The 21,439-nt window shown below is 35.6% G+C and overlaps 1 protein-coding gene across 2 annotated transcripts in view; it reads right to left on the bottom strand.

Moving 5' to 3' along the window:
* The window catches only part of NPAS3 (neuronal PAS domain protein 3), a 591,794-nt gene that overhangs the window by 401,919 nt on the left and 168,436 nt on the right, over positions 1–21,439 (bottom strand). For both annotated transcript variants that reach the window (XM_030240757.2, XM_030240756.2), the window contains one exon: positions 12,651–12,895. In XM_030240757.2, coding sequence (XP_030096617.1) covers positions 12,651–12,895 — 245 coding nt within the window. The remainder of the gene's footprint in view (positions 1–12,650; positions 12,896–21,439) is intronic.

The raw sequence follows: 21,439 nt of genomic DNA, 5'->3' as shown, positions 1-21,439 counted from the left end.
TCTTTCTGTCAAAAACTATTCCTACTGGAAGAATTATGCCATTGAAAGATAATATAAAATCAAGGGTAACCTTCAGTATTCACAATTATTTATGAGGATTCACCTTTTGACATTGTTCAATCCTTATCAGCAGAAGGAATCCAGAACCACATCGCAATGAGACAGACATTTAGGGTAATTCCCAAAGTAAAAAAACCAACAAAATGGTAGGTCCATACTACATGAAAATGTATATCAAATACATGTCACTGGGTTAAACCAAAGAACATCACACTGGAATAGCTACTGCAAGTTTTACTTTAGGTCTTTATGACACTGTTACTGAAATATTCTGTTCAGCTCTGGTTTCTTCCACTCTCAAAATATGTTAGAAAATTGGATACGACTCAAGTAAGAGCTACAAGAATGATTAGACTTCTAAAAGTCATTCCCTATAGTGAAAGACTAAGAAAGCTCAATTTATTTAGTTACTGAAAAGAAGGTTAAGAGGATCACAATACCTACATGTGGAAGAGATTTCTGACAGTAGGCAGCTCATTAATCTAGCAAAAAAGGCATAACAAGATCCAGTGTTTGGATGCTGAAGCTGAAATAAGACTACAAATGAGGCACACTTTTTTCACAGTGACAGTAATTAACCGTTGGAACAATCTGCCCAGGGATGTAGTTGATTCTTTATCATTTAAATGCTTTACATCAACATTAGATACTTTCCAAAGAGATAAGCCTATGTCTCAAACAGATGCAGAAAATACGGGATGAGGTTTTGTCTTGGGTCTGCAAGAAATCAGCCTGGATGCTTATCAGAGCTGCAGCATTGTACCTCAACACAACAGCTCCAGACTGCTCTGCGCCTCCAGGACCAATCATCTCACAGCCATCCTGTCCACCCTTGGTGTGCAGGTCTGCTCAGACTGAACAAATGCTTTCTCCAAATTCACCTTCCTCTTTGACAGGCAAAATGAAAACCCTCCCAAGGCAGATATAGATACCTTCACAGATATTCTGTGACACATTCACTGTCTGGCATAATCACTGCTGGAGACCAAAACACACCAAAACTGCCAATAAGCACGTGGTGTAAAAGTGTTTGAACACTGACTTTTCCAGATGCTTCCATCCAAGGAGCATCTCTTGGGCTGACTCCAAGCTATTGAAGACTGAAGAGATACACAAATGGCCTCTCAACATAGCTGCCTCTATGTAAAATACAGTTCCTTTATGTCTAATGAGTTTGTTGGAGAATCAAGAAGCTCCATGAACAACTAAAGCCAAATGTATGATGAGGTTAGGTGAGCTACTAATTTTCCTCTCAGCTCCTTAGTAACATTGGTAAAAGAAAACATGCCCTTTAAATCTTCAGGATAGGATGTTAGAGCAAAAGAATAGCGGAGAAAAAAAAAGTATTAAATAGGTGACAAAAAAAATTATCTTCAGAAGAACAAAATTAATCACCCCATTTATTTACCTCTAGGAAGGGATAGAGAAAATTATTTAAAATAAAAATAAAAATAAAAACTATACACATACTTCCTATGTTTTAGGAAGGTGGAAGTGCACAGAAAATCAATCACACTTGGATTTGCCATACTATATACACACTATAGACTTTTGTAGATGTTTTTAGAATACCTGGTTATTATATTTTTTTCTTTTGACACTTAAAAGATTGGTAATGGACTACAAAATCTTTGGAAATTACTAAAGGGAGGGTTTCTTTATTATGAGATACACCTAATTAAGACAATATAACACAGAGATTCAATATAAAATGGATTAGCAGTATTCCTCCTTTAGATTTCTTCATTTCCTACCCTGAGTGCAAATCTTCATGTTATTCTCAAAAATATCTCCTCATAGACATGGGTTAAATTTCTGAATGGGTTAAAATTCCTTTCATTAAATACAGCATTCTTGCAAAGGACATGACTATAGTGTAATTGGTTGAGAACTGGACTCCTGGACTTGTGACATGGGAAGAGGGCTCTATTTCCTGCTCTAACACACTACGTTTGGGATATTGAAAAGTCACTCTTGGCTTTGCAAATGTGCTCAGCAGCTGCTTCTTATGATCAGATTACCAAAGTGCCGAAATCTTTTGAAAAACTGGCTATTTATTTTGTTGCTGAATAGGATCAGAGATATTTTGAAATTTGGCTCCAGTTGGAATGTTGTGCTTTTTTGAAAAGCTAGCCCTAAATCTGTAGATGCCTCAATTTCTCTATTAGCATTATCAGCACTGTTCTGCATCAAGAGGATGAGAAACAGCTCACAAACACAGTAATTCAAATTTGAAAGGGGATATATAGATGTACAATTGCTCCTATAACTGTAGAAATACATTATGCACCTATAAAAGAAAATAAGAAAGCAGTTCCTGATTTTCCCTAACTTTTATACAAATGGTTTTCTGTAAGCTCTACAGTTATATAGTGTTGACAATATTATTCCTGCTATAGGTAAAGTTTGGGACTTGTCTACATGCATTAAAATGTGAGCAAAGCTATTTCTCTGTCTTCCTTTTACGGTTATAAATATGTGTTTACCTATTTTACAGATGATGAAGTAAGCCACAGAATTTTGTACTTGCATGTGGTATCATCCCATGCAAAGCAAAGCAAAAAGAATTTTTATAGGATACAAGTAGAATGCAAAGTGATACACACACACATTTGTGCAGATGCACTCAGCTAACTCTGTGTGAAAGAATTATAGGGAATGATGAGCTCAAGTACTGATATGAAGGTAAGAATTTTCTAACAGCTCCATTCAGGAGGACAACTCTGGCACAACTGGTGTTTAAGCATTTTGTGAGGCACTTGCCTTTCTTTCTTTCCGTGGTAACAGAAAGTGCAGTAACTAAAACCTTTGAAATTTAAAATAAAAATATTCACTTTGGCTTAAAAGCTAGCAAATAAACAGAAAATTATCTTCCTTAAGGGAGCTTGACATTTTAAAACAACACAAGTTCCCCAGCTGTGTAGTGATTCTTATTTTGCTTGTGATCTCGGGTAGATACAGAGGCTTACATGTTCTCTAAATTGTAAGCTCTATATGAAGGGTGTTCTTTAATTACTGACAGCTAATGAAAACAGTTTTTACTGATCTCTCTAATGTCCTGGGAAAGTCTTTACTATGGATTCATTGTATTCTACTTTATATCCCTGATTGAAATGGGAGACCACAAGAGCATAGGGATTTGGTGGAAACTCGATTTCATTCCTCTGGCTTCAAAGAGAACAGTTGCAGAAATTAAGCTGCGTTGATATTGTGGTCAAACTTTGGTCAGACTGTGTTATACTTGCATATTATATGGATATAAAATCAGTGCACTTTAGTTTTTAAAACTGCTGGATCTACAGTCAGTATCTAAATCTTGCCTAGTTGATCAGAGGGATCTAATATAACTATTACATGAAAACAAATATTATTATTAAATCCATATGCTTCACTTCCAGGGCTCTATTATTTGCTCAAAATATTGAGACAGTCACTTTGGTAAATGCTAGTAAATGTACAAATGCAAACATATGATATGGGAAACATAGGTTTTCTATTTCAGAAAATATTTTGTGTTTTCTTTCATTTCAGACAAAATATTTTCTTTTACTTGCAATACAGAGTGATGTAACTCTTGGTATAACCAGTATTGTAAAAGTCCATTCAGTTACAGTGTTTTATTCCCTCTAAGCATGTCAATCTGTTGTTTTTTGTTTTTTGGTTTTTTTTTTTTAATTTGTTTGTTTGGGGGGTTTTCTAGGTTGCTGCTGCATTAATTATGGGTTGGTTAACCCATTTCTTCTTACAGATGTATTTATTATCCCTGCAATAGATATCCCTCAACAAGATCTAAAAGCAGGATTCATTCAACAGGAGATATATGGCAGAAGTTCAGATGACCCAGAAAACCAATAAGCTACAATAACAGAAGTCTAAGCTCTATTGAATGCAGCAGGGCTTTATGTATGTCCTTACATTCTCTGCCCAGCTGAGGAGACTAAGGTATGAATGCTATACTGAAACTATTAAATCCAACCACAAGATCCTATTCCTGAACTGCTTTCATTTGCAAAATGGTGCGCTACGATGTTAAGCTTAACTGAGGCTTTGTCCAAAGCACTCTTCATAGCAAAGACACTTTCCTTCTGCTCAGAAAGGGGCGAATAAAAGGACAAATAGAAGTTCCATCAGATATTGCAATCTGCAGACAGCAACAGCCTTTTTTCATTTTACATATCAAAAACTACAGCAGTGATTACTGTTCCTGATTACTACAAGCAAAAAGCAGAACAAGCGCTTTTGGCACACCGGATTCATTGCACATCTGTAATTGGCCAGCCCATCATGTGCATTATTTCAAAAAAGTAATGTAGACTGCACATATAATTTAAGATATTCATGCTTCTAAAAAAGACCACCTGGAGCATGCAACACAAAACATGAATGTGAAAATCATATGGAAGCATTTTATTAAGAACTTTGGAAAAGCGGATGTTGTGGCACTAACTTCTTACACAGAAATTTCCACTGGATGAAAATCCATATCATTATAGTGAAAAGAAATTAATTTCATTTTAATTTGAAAGTTTTCAAATTAAAATGTTTAGTATCACTAATGTTAGGTTTATTTTAGCATCACTACTAAGGTTGGAGCCAAAGCAACCATCAATTCTCTACTCCTGCTGATATATTTACCTCTGCAAGTCAGAAGCCCATGCTTTTGCCAAAACACATTCTGCCAACACCATCAATATTCTCAACCATGAATTGTAATGACAACGCCCTCCACCTTTTAGCAGGAATGAGGAAAGTATGTTCTCGACTTAGGAGTGAATTTTTATTGACATGCTAAGAACTACTGTACACAGAAAGGCATCCACATTGAAGGAAGAAAGAATAAAGTGAAAAGTTAAAAAATTTGGAGTTTCTTTTAAATATTAATATTCTTCACCAGATTGTTTTCATTACAAAGGCTGCATTAAGGATGCACACATGTAGAGAAAGATGCAAGACTACAAAAAGGAGAGAGTCAGTCCTGGATACAAGAGGAAGATATTTTGATATTTGGGGTTTCAGCTCTGGACTCCAAAAAAAAAACCAAAAAAAAACCAAACAAACAAACAAACAAAAAAACAACAACAAAAAAACCCCCTCAAATGACTAAGAAAAATAAACTATATTAAAAGAACTCAATAAATATGCAATATTGACCAAATCATTGTAACTGCACAAGAAGAGAAAGGAAGATGAAGTGCAGTGTAATACAATGGAAGTGCAGTAGTTGTTGTGAGTGAGAGAAAAGACACTAATGTCACCCTTGCTATTTCCTTGCTCTTAAAACACTTACTGTTTGGTTGTTTTCCTATTTAATTGTTAAATTTCAAGGTAAAGTTCTAGCAATAAACAACTCATCTAGGGATTGACATCTGATTGACAACATTTTAGAACAAGTATTAATTTGATATCAGCAGTAAATGCTTTGTGTCTCCACAGAAGTGATGGATAGAACTTTTTATGATACAAATAAAGCACCACGAGAAAGTAAATCATTAAATCATTCACTCATTTCTGCTAACAGAAGTGGAAGGATCTGGTAGGTTCTTTTTTATGCTTTTCTTCATGAAAAAATACAAACAAACAAAACCAAAAAAAAAAAAAAACCAAAAAAAACCCTGAACTTGAAATTTTTTTCCAATTATTTCTGTTCTGCTTAAAAACACCCAGAACCTTTTTCAGTCCTTTAACTCTAGTAAGCCTAGCATTTAGGACAGCAATGACTACAATAAAATAATAATAGTAATAGTAGTAGTCATAGTCATAATAATAACTACAACAACACCAAAAAAACAACGTTCTTATACTGAAAAAAAAATTAGGTTTGATTTACTAAGCTGCATAGATCATTGTCTATGATCCAAACATCATTGTCATTTGAGAGTTTTAAATCAGCCATCAAGCCATGTTTAATCCCATTTTCTTGATGATCATACCAGAGCAGATTCTGTAGAAAAACAGAAACTCCTTTCTTAATAGTAACTATCACTTTAATCCACTTTCCAAGAGCAATTAATTATAGAGTTAATGTGTTTAACTTGGCTCTGCCAACATAATATTCTTACAATATTTCAAAACCATAATTACTATGAACTAGGACTCCAAATGCCTTACAAATACTTCAGTATACAATGCAAATCCTAGTTAACTGGACTTGCAGTTTCAGACATTGAAGCTAGGATTGTTTGAGAGGAATTACTTTCCATTTATCCATGTTTGTTGAAAAAATATAACAATCTTACTTTTATCCCTTTAGTGCAGGAAATGTCCCAGTATTCTGCCCATAATGCTTTGAGGCTGAAAGAGCTCAGTACTGTAAACTTTGCAACACCAGCACTTGCAAAGTATGGATTGTCCTGAAAATTTTACTATAACATGAACTAGAAAGACATGTAGAATTGATTCTGTTCAAGCAAGCACTTCAATAAACCCTATCAATCTCTTCTGCCTTTTCTACATCATTAGAAGTTTTATTATACCTTACTTCTAAAGAGTCTATATTGTTGCCAGAATTATTTAACATTTTTAATACACATAAACACATTCTTTCTTGAATTCTTCCAATCCCATTAGATTTTTTTCTTAATGACTCTACTTGCCCTTGCCAATATTCTGCATCTCAGACAGTCCAGTTTATCTTGCTATTTATTCCCCTTTAATTATGCAAGTTTTCTATAACTACACACACATACTTTTTCAACTTAATTATTTTACTGACATTCTGGAAAAGGACACATTTTTAGAATTTTCAGGCACATAGGAAATTATAATTTCTTTTTTTTTTTCTTTAGGGGTTCTAGTCTTAGGGGTTCTAGTCCTAACTTTTATTCTATTATTTTATTTTTCCATCAAAATTATTCCCCATGATCAGTTTCACCCATCAGTTTTCCCACTAGGCAAACAGTCCCTGAAATGCACTAAGCATATTTGTTGACACCCTCCCCCAGTTGCCAAATTTGAAGTCCATCAGGTCATGATCACTTGTCACCAGGCAACCACCAACTCAGCCCCATATTCATTTCATCTTGTCTATGACAATGACATTCAAACTGAGCTACCTCATTCTGGGTCCCATATCTTTCATACCAGAAAACCATCAATAATTCTCACAGGGAACATTCATGTTTTACCATTGACTTCTGGAAATTTTCAGCACTGGGTTTCAGCACATTCCAAAAAAACCTAGTCATCTTTAACTCATGGAATAGGTTGAAGACTAAGGTACCTCTGCCTATGGCTGCACTGCACATAAAGAGGTTTACAGTGGATAAACATTGTGTTTACAATCTGTGGTTGGTACTGATACACAGTCTGAGCACAACAGTAGCCTATATATAAACAGGGATCAGATTCTCATAAGAACAATGCCTGCAAGGCAGGGAGAAATAAATTACAGGGCTATCTGAATGCTCCAGCATGAGAGCAGAAATTCTGCACAAGGGATCTGGATTAGAAGACCCTTTTCATACCAAGGAACACCACCAATTAATCTGCATTATCCTGTTTTCATCTGATTGAGTTTTTCACATCAAACTTTGAAAAACAACATCTTAGGCCAAAAACACTATGGAAGAAAATAATTCTTACTTTGCCCTTATAGATGGTTTCCCTGAGACAGAATTGTGTAGGGGTTCAGAACAGAAGCTGATCTTTCTGGAAGGCTTGTGGGTTTTAGCAGGGAAAGGCTTGCACTATCTTGCACTTCCTGCTCGGAAGACAACACTCCTTTTAAAATATTAAAGGCCAACAACAGGTAATGTTATTTAAAGTGTTACTACAATGAGGTCATGCAGAAGAGAACAACTTATTCATCTCTTATAAATGCATACATATCTAGCACAAAATATATTAGAAAAAGATATTTAAATTAATGAAAGTAATTCCACTTGACATTTGGGATAACAATTACCATACTTTCCAATTATCATTATTGCTTGTTTTCTTTCCCAGAGAATTCAAAGTGCTGGACTTATTTCCTCAACCCCGAGCCCTGCAGTATGATAAGACATCAAGTTCATTTTCAGCCTAGACTTACATACCTTGTTTATCTTGAGAATGGAACTTTGAAAAACATGATAGTTTAAAGCAAAAATGTGCAATTTTGTTTTAAAGTGCAATTTTTCTTCTTGTGGTTATCAATTTTTTTAAATCTCTTTACCAATAGAGACTTGAAGTAACAATGAGTGCTTTATGGCAAGGAACTTTTCAGAGTTATATTTATTTACATTGAACAGGAACAATTTGGATGAGAAATATTTCAATACACCACAAATACTTCTGAGAGAATCTGATTTCTCCTACTACTGATATATATTAATTCCAGAATACAAACGAGTAAAACTACCTAATTGCAGATTATGGAACACCAAAAGTAGAGATGGATAAACTAGAAGAGACATTTTTATATAACCTACCAGTCAGTCAGAACTATTTACTGAAATTCTTTCCCACTCCTCAGCTACAATCTCTCATTCCTCTCTTCTCTCACAGCTGAAGTAAAAGTTTTTTTACTTATGTAGCATAAAATGTAAAGTTTTGAAATGTAAAAAATAAAAATTATAAGCTCACTTTTAACTTGACATATCCAAAGTTGTCTTACATATTCTAGTTTCCACATGTCACATCATTCAACAGGAAATAAGACTCGTGGCCTTGCTAAAACATTTGTATCTCCAAAGACAGAAATTAACATCTCACTTGAATGAAAAAAAATTAATTAAAATATGGTAACTATTTCAATGTCATCATGGCAAATTACCAGGACAAGGATTGCAGAATTAGGCACAGATTACTGGATTTATTTTCTGTTTCAGAAGAAACAGAAATTGTAAAAGTTGCAAACTCTGTTCAAGGCAAATGGTCATGAGCCTTCTTTTATTAGTGGCAGTGGTTCAGAGTCAGAACCAATGTCCCAAAGGCTGCCCAAAACCAAAATACACAGCACGACTTTTCATCAAACACATTCAACACACTGAAGAAAATCACCATGCCTCACACTCCTCCTCTCCCTTCCTCTTTCTACTACTGAAAAAAAAAAAGGGAAATCACGTGGCTTACCAGAAAGACCCACAATACAGGGGGTGAGAACATGAAAATTTGCATGATCTTTGAATGCTTTGAGAAACAGTTTGTGCCAAAAGTGCAATGAAATTTAAAGTCAATAATGTGAAGACAATATTCCAAAATACAAAGGTCCTCACAAGAGTGTGATGTTGGAACAGGACTACAGGGCCTAGTATCAGAATGCACAAGAGGATTTAAAGTTCCATGCGACATAGGGCACCACTTTCTGCCTAAACACACAGTAAATACAATTAAAATACTTCTCTTTCCAGACAACTTTCAGAAAACTCAGGTTTTAGGTCAAAAAATTGCTAAGCAGCTCGTTTACTGTTGTCCACAGAATATATTCCAGAACTGGAAGAAAGACTTTTAGAAGGACGGAAACAGAAGAGAATAGTACTGTTACTGATAATACATTGTACTTTCAGAGACTAAAAATTTTATTCCTACTGATTATAAGTAACATCTCGATTATTTTCTTCCACATTGACTTACACCCCAGTCTTTAGGAACTGTCTTTAAACTTATCTACTATAAGTTGTGTGTGTATTTGTTTATAAGGACTGAGATTTCCTACACACAGAAAGCCTTAGACAGTGTACCGAAAGAAAAATGACTGAAGTCTGCTGTATTAGAGGATGGAATTTTTTTTTCCATTTTTAGCAAATGTCAAATCATTGGCTATTGCTTTTAAGATTAATAAAAGATATAATGGTTTTTAGATCGCCTCTAAATAAAGATTACTATGAATGGAGAAATGATTTACCAATAGTCACCACAATGAGATTTCTTTAAAGGTTACAATCATCAGTTATTTAGCTGAAACACTGCTGAGAATGCCTGGTCATTTCTTGAATAATGCATAATGTTCATTGCAGATTTGATCTGTATTATAACAATACAGATATTTATAAAATAATGGCGAAAACTATCTGTTACTTTCCAATTGCTCAAGATATTTCCATGAAGGAATTGACTCTGAAAATATTATATGGAGTTACCTGGGTCCTCATTTGCAAGCACAACTTGTAGTGATCACTACACAATAGGCATAAGAAAACAAACTCATCAGCCTTTACGGACTTCTAAGAAAAGCTGTGATAAATACAGGGCAGAGTAAAGGACCCTCCTGAAATACTGAATTAAGCTCATTTAATTGCTGTACAGTATTGGGGGGAAAATTTAAAACTAAGCTTTTAAATGCATGATAAACAGAAACAGGTCCACACATTTGGGGGAAGAAAAAAAATAGCAGTTACCCATACGATGTAAGTACCTCTCAAATAATTTCCCAAATATCTTTAAGTCTATTCAGAAGATTGCTTGTGCACATACAAAGTATGTCTAGTGTTTTATTGTAGGTTTATCATCCATACTTCACATGAACCTGCAAGCTATTTATGTGAGCTTGTTTATACATATGAACTTCTTCAAGGGCAGCAAAAAGCAGCCTTAATAAATGAAACTGGATTTCTTTTGATGTAATTTCATGAATGTTTCATCAGAATGTGTTAACAGGTTTCTATGTAAAGAGAGCTGCTGAAGTCATAAAATATACCTGTACTATACAGTTAAACCTGCTTATGGGGAATTCTTATACACACTTTCATCAAGCATTGTTTCAGTATACTGACACATGAATAATACAATCCTACTTAGCATTAAGCTAAGCACCCAAACAGGAGAAAAAACACGTCAAAACCCCTTCCTGAGCCCCCATACCCTCTGCACCTAAAGGAATGAGTACCATAGCACTACGTGTCTGGAGGGGCAGGGTTATTATATCAGATAGGGTGAACAGACATTAAATGTTCACCCAGCCCATTTTTAGGGAGAAACCTTAATCTAGATCAGACTAGTGATGTTGCTGTCTAAGAATAAGATTTTGTTCTTCCTTAAAATTCTTTTCTTCATCAGAATCTTTGCACAAAAAGTAAGATTTGATATTCAGGTATTTATTCCAGAAGAGGATAATGAAAAATAGATAAATAGATCCCAGATACTCTAAAAATACACAGAGATTGACAGAGCTCAGAGTTTCAGTAACACAGGACAGCTTGTAGAAGCACAGATCAGATTGTACAGCAGAGTCCACTTTACATCTACCTTGAAAAAATGTTTAATTGCCTGAGAATAAACTCTCATCCTCTGTAAAAGTGGGGAACATTTGCATATTATATCAGAAGCCTAACGAACCATGTTACACTCATGCCCTCGATGATGTAATTATTGCTTTTTTTTTCCTCCGAGAATTATATATGATGTGGCAGATGATATAAATTAAATACATGAAATGATGGAACTGCATCCAGCTACTAAACCATCAGTCTGAATCTGCATTGGTTTTTGTCCTACATACCTCTCTCCATCCTTTGAAAATTTTAACTTTCCTTAAATAATACCACTCCCTTTAACTGGAAGAGCAGGTAAAAGCCTTTGCACCACCAATACAAGTAACTCTTCATGGACAGCTGTGGGCTGATAAGTAAGATTCTATTTCTACCTCCTCCCTCAACCCTTAAAGGTGGCTTCTTTGTTTGCCTTGTGCTCTATACATTCTATCTGGTTTAGTGCAGATTAAGGGTTTATAGTTCATGATTTATGGAAAAAACCTGAAGTGCTCAAATCTCATATGCCTCTTCCAAATATATGTTTCCTTCAAAACATGAGAGCAGTAGTGAAAATAAAGGAGTATTCTGGGCTGTTAAAGCCAGGACACCCAGAAATCCCAGGTTTGATAACCCTGATTTCTGTTACTGCAACTTAGTCCCTAATATAAAATATCTATCAGACAGAGATCACACTCACCCAGGTGGGTAGCATTAGCTGAAAAAATAATATATTACCAAAAAAAGTCCACTTTACCCAGGTCATTGGAAAGGCTATTTAGGTGCAATATACACACAGCCTCTATTTTGTGGCAACTCACATCTAAAACACTGCTTTTGCTCCCCACCTGCTTGTTTGAGCATTAAAGAGATCTTTTAATACAGAAAACAGCCAATTTTGTTGATAAATGCCTACTGGCTCAGAAGTCAAAATAATTTCAATAGACATTATAGGAAGATAAATAATATCCTAGTCTCTCAGCTGAAGATTTAAGTATTTGGATGTGATGCTTTCAAACTTCAGAAATATGTGATTCTACCTTTAAGGTATAGCCAGAAAATTAAGTGATTGAATTCTGAAATCAAGGAATAATGGCATTTTCCTATCAAACATATACTTCCCTAAAATAAAGCAACACAATAACAGGTAAACACCTTGAAAGAATTTAGTCTACATCACCCAGAAGACTTAGAGTTATAATAGTTACATCATAGGTTTGTTGTTAAATTAAAAAAAATTAAAATAAGAGGTTTATTTCACCTTCACATGGTGTCTTTCTCATGCAGACCTCAGATTTCCACATTTGAATCCCTTTAAAGGATTTGATATGCAGGGAAAGAAGAAAGGATGAAGGTAAAAATTTCAATTTAGAGGCTACTAAAGGCTGCCATATTCTATAGTACACATCAATATTTACTCCATACCTTTTACTGATGTATTAGGTGGAGGTCCTTCCATCCTCAAGTTCCAGGGAGGATCACCTTGGTTAGCAAAGTCCCTCATTTTCAGATAGCTAATTGTAAGTCGGATGATGGATGCCTTGTCAAGCTGGCTGGTAATGGCTGCAGGCAGTGGCAACAACTTTGCCAACTCATAGAATTCAAAATTCTCCTTTCCGCGGCGAGAGCGAGCAGCATCTCGGGACTTTTCCTTCCTCAAAGCTTGTAAACTGAAAGAAAATACAGAAAGTAGGACATTCATCAGTATTAGTGTTCTGTCCCATTTAACCAATTTAATTTTTTCACTGCTGGTCTTCTCTTCAAATTATCACATTTTTGAAGTGCTGCTGCACATGGATCTACAGAATTCAGGATATATAAAATATTACTTCACAACTGAATGACTGAAACTAAAAATAACATTTAGGTGGTATTCAACATATATCATATAACTACTCTTCAATCACTTTAGCCACTTCCTGTTTAGCCTGCCTTTCCTTTGTCAGCTGTCAGTCTCAAGAAAAAAAATCCCAAGAATCCTGTGTACATGTGGGGTTTATCTGTCTCAGTGCCATGGCTTCTCCTGACTCACTGTAAGCCAATTTTGCCTCAATTTTTGTCAAATTTTGACTCCTGGGAGAAGGTTAAAAGCAGATGATTCAAGTGTTTGCCACCTCTGACAGGAACCGCAGTGCAGGCAAGATTACCAAACAGGTTGTACACTATCTGCTGACACACAGAAGTGTAAGTCTGGTGTAAAAATGTGAAAATTCCTGTGTTTCATGAAGCTGCTCTTCAGGAGTTGTTCAACTGTCTTTGCAGTGGAAGCAGCAACCTTTGTCAGTGGGGTGAGAAAGCTGTTAATACAGTTATATGATTCACATTTCTGACTGTAATTCGCTACCATGTACAGGGCAGACTGACAACTTTTTGACCAGAAAGGACCTTCTGCTTTACATAGAGCTGTTGGAAATGCAAAGACATTCATTTAGTCCTATTTCATCATTTGCTACCACCAATACAGAACACACAAAGACAACTCAGATTTTACTCCTGCACTGTTTGTTTAATTGGTGTAAAACTCCTGAATGCAGTGGGATGACAATGGTTAGCACCTGGGGGCTTTTTTCTTTTTTTTTTACACAGAGCAAAGTGTTCAATTCAGGATATTATAAGCTTCACAATACATCTGCCTTGATAGACTCAGGCTGGCACTGATGCTGGAGCTGGTGTCTGTCCATCACTGTGCAAGGTAAGTAGAAGCTGTTCTTGTAGTTCATTAAGGGTCTAGCTTTCCTTTGCTTCATTTGCTTACCTACTAATTTGATGAAGTTAAAGCCACAATTCCACTAGCTAGTAGTTGTTTTACCACACAACCATTATATACAACCAGTATATAATGGAATAATAAATGCTTTCCTCCAGCTTCCAACCCTTCATGAAAATCTTGGATTTATCAACAAAAAACTCATAATTACAAGATCTACAAAAGCACTCTGACATATGAAGTAAATCAGTAGAACTGAGGTATGCAGACAAAACACCATGAAGCTAAGAGCTCTATTTACCTGCTTTTCTAGCTTGGGAATAAAGTGAAGAGTTTATCTTGCTTTAATATTCATAACCACCTGCATTTTTGTAGCCATCTCTGCCACTTCAGACTTGGTAGGGCATTGCAGCTGGCCCCTCAACACACAAATGAAATCCATCCATGACAGCTCCCTTAGTATGGTTAACTTGTTACATTCCCTACACAATTCCACACCAATAGCAATTATAAGACAGTCTGGCTAAGAAATAGGAAGGGTGAGATAAAGGTATGGGAGGAAACAGCACATCCTTACCCGCAGATAAAGATACAGAGTCTTACTGAATGATATAGTAAAGTACATATTTGGTTTTATAATCTCTACATAGAATGCTAGCACCTTGATTTGTAAACTATATTATAGAAAGAAAGTACCTGAAAAAAAAGACTTTACAATGCTCATTTGTAGTTGCATCTCTCTCAAATTTCAAACTTTACATATCTACCATAATGGATATCCCTCAAAAGGTGCATTAAGTACAACAGATAAAAGTATTTGATGTACACACAGACATATGGAAGCTACAACTCTGTGAGGTATGAACTGTCCAATAAATTCCAAGGAAGCAGTATGCCCTCACAAGTTAAATACATGCAACAGTGACAAAAGGAAAAGGCAGGCAAATGTCTCTGCCCAATTGCTTCCAAGTCAAAGCTCAATTTCATGGCATAAGACATGGCCTTTTCTACCTGTCACCACCTTTTTTTTTCCAGAAGCCAAGCCTGAGAATTCAAGTCCCCAATTCTAGTTAGTAGAAGAACTGAGATTATAGACCTGTTCTCAAAGTCTGCACCAAGAGGTCCACACCTTCTTCCCAAAGCACTTAATTACATCCCTGTGTAAGATGGGAGATTGTTAAAGATCTCTAGTAAAACAAATCAGAAAAATTACAGATCTCAGCAGCTTCTGAAACTGAAAAATGTTAGAAATTGAGTGTTGATAGAATATTCCTTAGAAACACCAAAGTCCAAATCCACAGTTTACAAGTCCTATAGAGGCTTCAGGAGATTGCTGAAACCGAATAATATACTGGAATGTAAACTTGTGTAAAACATTACTGGATCAGTAACAGCTTGCAATGGAAGTTGGTTAAGCTGAAAAGTGAGGCTGCCTGTGTCAGCTAACAGGAATATTTGAAAGGTGCCTATGGTTATTCAAACTTATACAACAAAAAAAGTAGAAGGGATGGGGAGCTGACATGATAAACCAAAGAAACTTTTGAGAAACAGTATTGAGAATAACTCACTTTTTCTCCCAGCCATTTGTTATATTATAACTTGTAGAAGCTTCATGGGGTGAATCAAGTCAAGGAATTTGTAACTCGGAGCACTTCTCTTGGCACCAGTGCCGTAAAGCTAAATTAAGAAAGTGTCTGTGGATATGTGCACACAAGTCCTAATTTCTACTCTGTGTAATTCCACTAGGGAAATACACTGTACTGTTGGACACTGCAGTTATGCTGATAAAATGGGTCCTTAATTTGGGAGCAGTGATTTCCCCAGCAGGATGCAGGAATTCATTAGATACAACCTAAACATGGCTGTTAATCCTCTCTGGCACCTGTGATTCTGATAGGCAACATCAGCTTCCTTGTCAGATGGTCTTAACAGAGCAAAGTACTGGCACTAATAATCCCAAGAGGATGCTAGAAAAGAAGAGTGTGAAGCTCCCAACAGAAAGCAGTGATGCTGACACAGGACCAAAATTCATCTTGGTTCCTGTCATATGACACCTGGAATTATGTTCTTGGAACAGAAATGATTTTGTAAGTATCAGGCTGCAAAAACTTAGAAATTCACAGGCTCTTCTGCTAATAAACAAAATTAAAGTGTGGGAAGCTATACACATGTTTACTAAGTGGCTTTCAAAAACAGTCAGAAAGCACCAAGAAAGCAAGCATCACATGTTTAAGAGTTCTCAAATGGCAGAGAAGATCTTCCAACCGTCAAGCAAATCCACATATAACATCCACAGTACCAACAAGAGAGTAACAGTGGGAAATATATCCTAGGGATATAAATATTGCTCCCTCTTTGCCTCCTGTGGAGAAGGGATAGTAGCTAAGACAACTGGATCACGGTGCATCAGGGTACAATGCATAGGGATGATCTTGTCATACAATGGTGAAACTTCATGCATTCCCTTAAGAAGATATTTCTCATATAATTTCCCCATACAGAGTCCTCTAAAGAAGACGAAGAGTTTTCCAGCTGATAGCTCCTGATAATTCTGAGAAGCAGGACCATATAAACAGGATATTTCATGGCTTGAAGACTAATGCTATTTTAGATACGGTTTCTAAAATATATTTTATTTTTCCTTTTAGGGCCTTTTCAGATGGACTGATATAAAGGTGGTCTGGCTTTTACAGATGAAAGGGTACAATAAATACTACCACATAATTCTAAAATGGTATACATGACATTTCTAAAGTAGATTTTCTATTGAAGACACAGCAGATGCAGAAGACATGATAATATGGTGCTGCATAAAAGTTTTATTGGTACTCATAACTCACTTGTGATTTCATTGTGCTTGTGGTCATTCCAAGCTTAACCTGCTCTATATTTTATTTCACATAATTTTATATACTTTACATTCATGAGCATATACATGCATCCATATCTGTGTGCACACCCACAACCTACACATGACTGACCAACCGACATCTGTCACTTGGACGTTGGGACACAGATCCTAATTTTTGCAGCATTTAATAGCAACCAAACATATTATAGCATTATCAACAGATATACTGACCTAGACAAGGTTTTTTTAGCATATGTTCACAGAATCACAGAATATTCTGAGCTGGAAGTGACCCACAAGGATCATCAAGTCCAACACTGAAATGAGTGGCCTAGCTGGGGATGGAGTGCATGATGGTGTTATTAGCACCATGCTCTAACCAACTGAGCTAATCTCAGGGTACTAACAATACCTCACTTCTGTGTCTCAGTTTGGAAAGAAAAAAAAATCTGTGAAATAATTTAATTCTGCGAATTCGCATTTTGAAAGAAAACAGGGGAATGGTTGCGGTTACATATACTTTTTGCTTGCAATTTCAAAATATAGCTTGGAAAGAGGTGGTTTGCAGACTTACCCAGTTTTGGAAAGGCAGCTCACATTTACATTTCACCTACACTGTTCCCTTAGACTTGATGCAGGAGAGACACCCCCCCCTGCAAGCACAGCTTCTCACAACACAGGTCTCCCTCTGCTCAGCCCCACATAACAGCACTGCTGGGATTTATGGTACCTTCATTGGACTTGTCACAAATAGAGATTGGATTGGAAGCAACAGCCATAAAACAAGGTTTGAGGGACAGACAGACTGCTGAACTCGAGATACAGTGGCTTGAGCCACTGGACAGCTTATCTGTGTTGTGCTTTCATAGTTACTGCTCCTCTCCATTCACAAGAACAATTCCATTCACTTCTCTGCTTCACAAGCAGAGAAACATGGCAAATACTCGCAAAGGATGCGCATTATTTTTGACAATGGCATTGAAATCATCCCCAATTTCAGTAGAAATTTTAGAAATGCAAAAGTACACCAGAACAGAGCACTTTTTCTTATATACTAAACATTTCCATACTTGTTAACCCAGCCATTACTGAGCAGTAGTGAATGTCTTAAGCCCCTAACAACAATGTGGATTAGTAGCAGCAACCTCAGATATAGTATACAAAAAACACTTAATGTCTAATAATGTTTATAACAGGCTTTATAGAGAATGAAGCAATATGTCTCTGTGTATATTTCTGCATTAGTCTTGTCTTTTAAAGTCAAGGATCAAAAGGTCCACTATAAACAGCATCCAACTTTCTGAAGGAGAAAGACAGATGAATGTTATAACCATTTCACAGAAAAGAAATCAGATATAAGGAAAGGCTATTCAACATTAGAGTGCACAACGAATCTGCTACAAAAATATTGGAGATAAGTGATCCAACGCCTTCAGCCCTCCAAAACAGATTTTAAATTATATTTGTCCCTTTATGTATAGTCTTTCCCAATATAAGGAACACAAGCAGGCTAACTTGCTAGTGAGCATAGTTATAGTATTACATAAAGCAATGAATTTATGCTGCCCCTGAGTCCACATATGTGAATTTGTGCAATTCTGTATGAGTATTACTAGAGTACTAGAAGATCCTCTTTTTTTCTTACTTTGTTTCACACTAATATGATGTGACATAATATTAACATACTTTGGACATTTTTGTATTCAGGTCCCTTCCTCTGTTATTAATAAGCTACTTACATAATTTATGTATTTATATTATAAAATCTAGTGGATTATTATGAAAATCTGACTAATACACATGTTTATACATTCTGATCTAGTAGATTACCTGTTTCTCAAAGCCACATCCTTCAGAACTATTTCTGGGGCTTCAAGCTGACCAGTAAAAACAATGAGGGCAGTTAAGACCATTTAAAACAAGTACATTTAAAATCTGACTTTTAATGCCTGGGCAGTTCATTAGGATAATGTTCTGCTCTACCTATAGGCGGCCACCCATAAGCCATGTTCTGTCATATAAAAAACTTCTTTCATTTCGTTAATGTTGTGGAACAATTTAACTTCATTACAAGTTCAAACAATGGAGTAGCATCAATATTTAGGTGACCCAATTATTTGGAATATTTATTGATTTTATTTCTGTATGACTCTTCTTATTCCTGATGTTTTTTCAAAAGTTAATAGTAGCATCTCAGAAACAGTGTTCAATCCAAGTGGATATTAATCTGAACAGCAGTGCACATTTTCAGGCCCCCAAAAAATTATTTACACTGTAGGAAAGATGAAGGAAGTAAAGGAGACCAACCTGCACTGCATAATTGCACATATTACAGTTAAAAAGACCAGTTTTGGAAGTCAAACATCACCATTGGTGGCAGCATGAGCCTAAGGCTTTCTATTATCAATTTTTTTGTTCTGTTTTTCTAAAGGTTATGCCCTAGAGACTTCACAAAGGTGCATGAAACTGAATATTTTTTAGTGTAGTAGATCCAAAATACAAAAGAATGAAGCAAGAGAGCTAATGCTCTTGTAGATATAAATTAAAAGAAGAAAAAAATCTGCAGTCAACCTTCTAAGATTAATTCAATTAGTTCTGAAAAATTGATAATCAAAGTATGTTAATATGTTTACCTCTAATTTCTACACTACATTTTGCTATCTTTGAGACAATTTTCTGACTTGATATTTTTTCCCTTTCTTTGCCTTTTTTTTTTTCTTTCTGCTGTCCTATTCGTAGATTTTCATTTCACAAAGATTGTTTCTGAACTGAGAGTACAAGAACTTCAAGACTAATAATAACAGTTACAACGTCTAAAAAAGGACACTACTTTTGTGAGGGGAAAACCTCAAAAATCAAAAGCCACATTAAATTTTACCTTCTTTCTTTTTAAGTAGATCTGAGAAGCCAGACGGCAGATTTTTATGGATTTTTCTACTTGTTTGCTTAGGAGATCCGAACATTGCTCAGTCTCAGTATTTATCAATTAATCTAGCATGCAGCCTCAAAGGAGAAAGGTCGACTTGTGTTAAAAATTCATCCATCAAAAATTCATCAAAGACTTCATCATTTTAACTGGTGAACCTTTGAACACCTACATACTTGTCAGATCTGTGGTCATAGTTAACTGGAATCTATAGTTACCACGGTGCCTACACTTGCTCTGACACGAGCTGCATGAAGAGACTTTCAGGGTGAAAGTGCAGTACATACCCAAGTGAGGCAGACTGCCTCCTCAAACTGCTCTTTTTATCAGACAAAGGATATCTAACATCCCACTAAGTTCCAAGTCGGTAAAACCAGATTCTTTCAATGACCAAACACTATTCAGTGGAGCGTATTTTTGCTCCATCATAAAAATCACTATTCTCACTGGCAAAAATTTGCACAACAAAAAATTTCTAAATTATCTGATATTATCATCAAGGGTCTGCTCCAGAAATTAAAGCCATTTAATGCTGTCTAAGAAAAAAATAATGTTTTGAGACTTTCTTTAATGTGTGAAGAAAGCTGTATAGTATATGCTGGAAGTTAAAGCTGGAACCTTCAAGTTCAAGGTAAAAGCTCTGCTGCTTAACTAATGCACTGCTCATAGCTGTCATCATTAATTTATGTTAGCCTCTGTAAACATCAAGAGTATAATAGGCCAATTTCACAACTAAATATAGATGCACATTTTGCCCTTATATAAATGGCAGATTGCTGCTGTAGATCATCACTGCAGCAACACGTCAGTAAAGATGCACTGTTTGATGGTCTGATGCTCACACAATATATAAAACCAGTTGTAATGGTTGTTTGGAAGCAAAGTGTAACATAGCAGCAAAATTTCATTTGTTCCACAAACTCAGGATATATTAAGCTTGGCTGACAAAGACTGTTTGATGTGCTAAATCAGTTTGACCTTCATTTTTTGCTTTATATTTCTCATTTAACAGATGAAATGACCATTATTTTTTCACCGTATAGGGAAATATGACAGAACTGATTTCTATTTAAACCTTTCTTTTCCGTGTAGAAAGAATAAATTTATTTTCCAAAAGTGTTTTAGCAATTACTGCAAAACTTATAAAAAATAATACCTATATTAAGGCAAGCTTTTTATTATATCACTAAGACTTGAGATTGTTTTTTAGGGGTTGTGGTTTCACAGAAGAGGACCCTTTTATTTTAAATATATAAACATGGTTCAAGGAAATGATTTGTGTATGCTTGAACTAATCATTAAACTGAATGTTTTATCACCAATAAGTACCTTTGTTGACCTGTTTAAATAACAGGATTTACTTCCAAAGTGAGTCATTAAAACATAATAATAGGAACATGGCAGGGTTTTAAGCATTACAAACTTGCCATCCTGCACAGTCTTTTAAAACTGATGCACACCTTGACAGAGAAACCGTTAAGTGAGCTGTGATACACTAGTTCAAATCCAAATTCTACGACTAGAACACTAGTGTTTTCATCTTTTTTTTTTCTTCCTATGTTGAACTAAGCAATTGCCAGTCTCCTGATAATAGAGAAACCTCAGTTTTATCAAGCAATTTTGCAGCACCCAATAAACAGCACTTTACCTTGGAGCAACTTGTACATTTCACACCTTAAATTTCTATTTACCAAATCAGCTAATCACTTCACAATTGAACTTCTCAGAAC

Source organism: Serinus canaria, chromosome 5, assembly GCF_022539315.1.
Source record: "Serinus canaria isolate serCan28SL12 chromosome 5, serCan2020, whole genome shotgun sequence".
NCBI lineage: Eukaryota > Metazoa > Chordata > Aves > Passeriformes > Fringillidae > Serinus > Serinus canaria.
The sequence above is the reverse complement of the archived record's forward strand: the minus strand, read 5'-3'. Positions and strand labels throughout refer to the sequence as shown.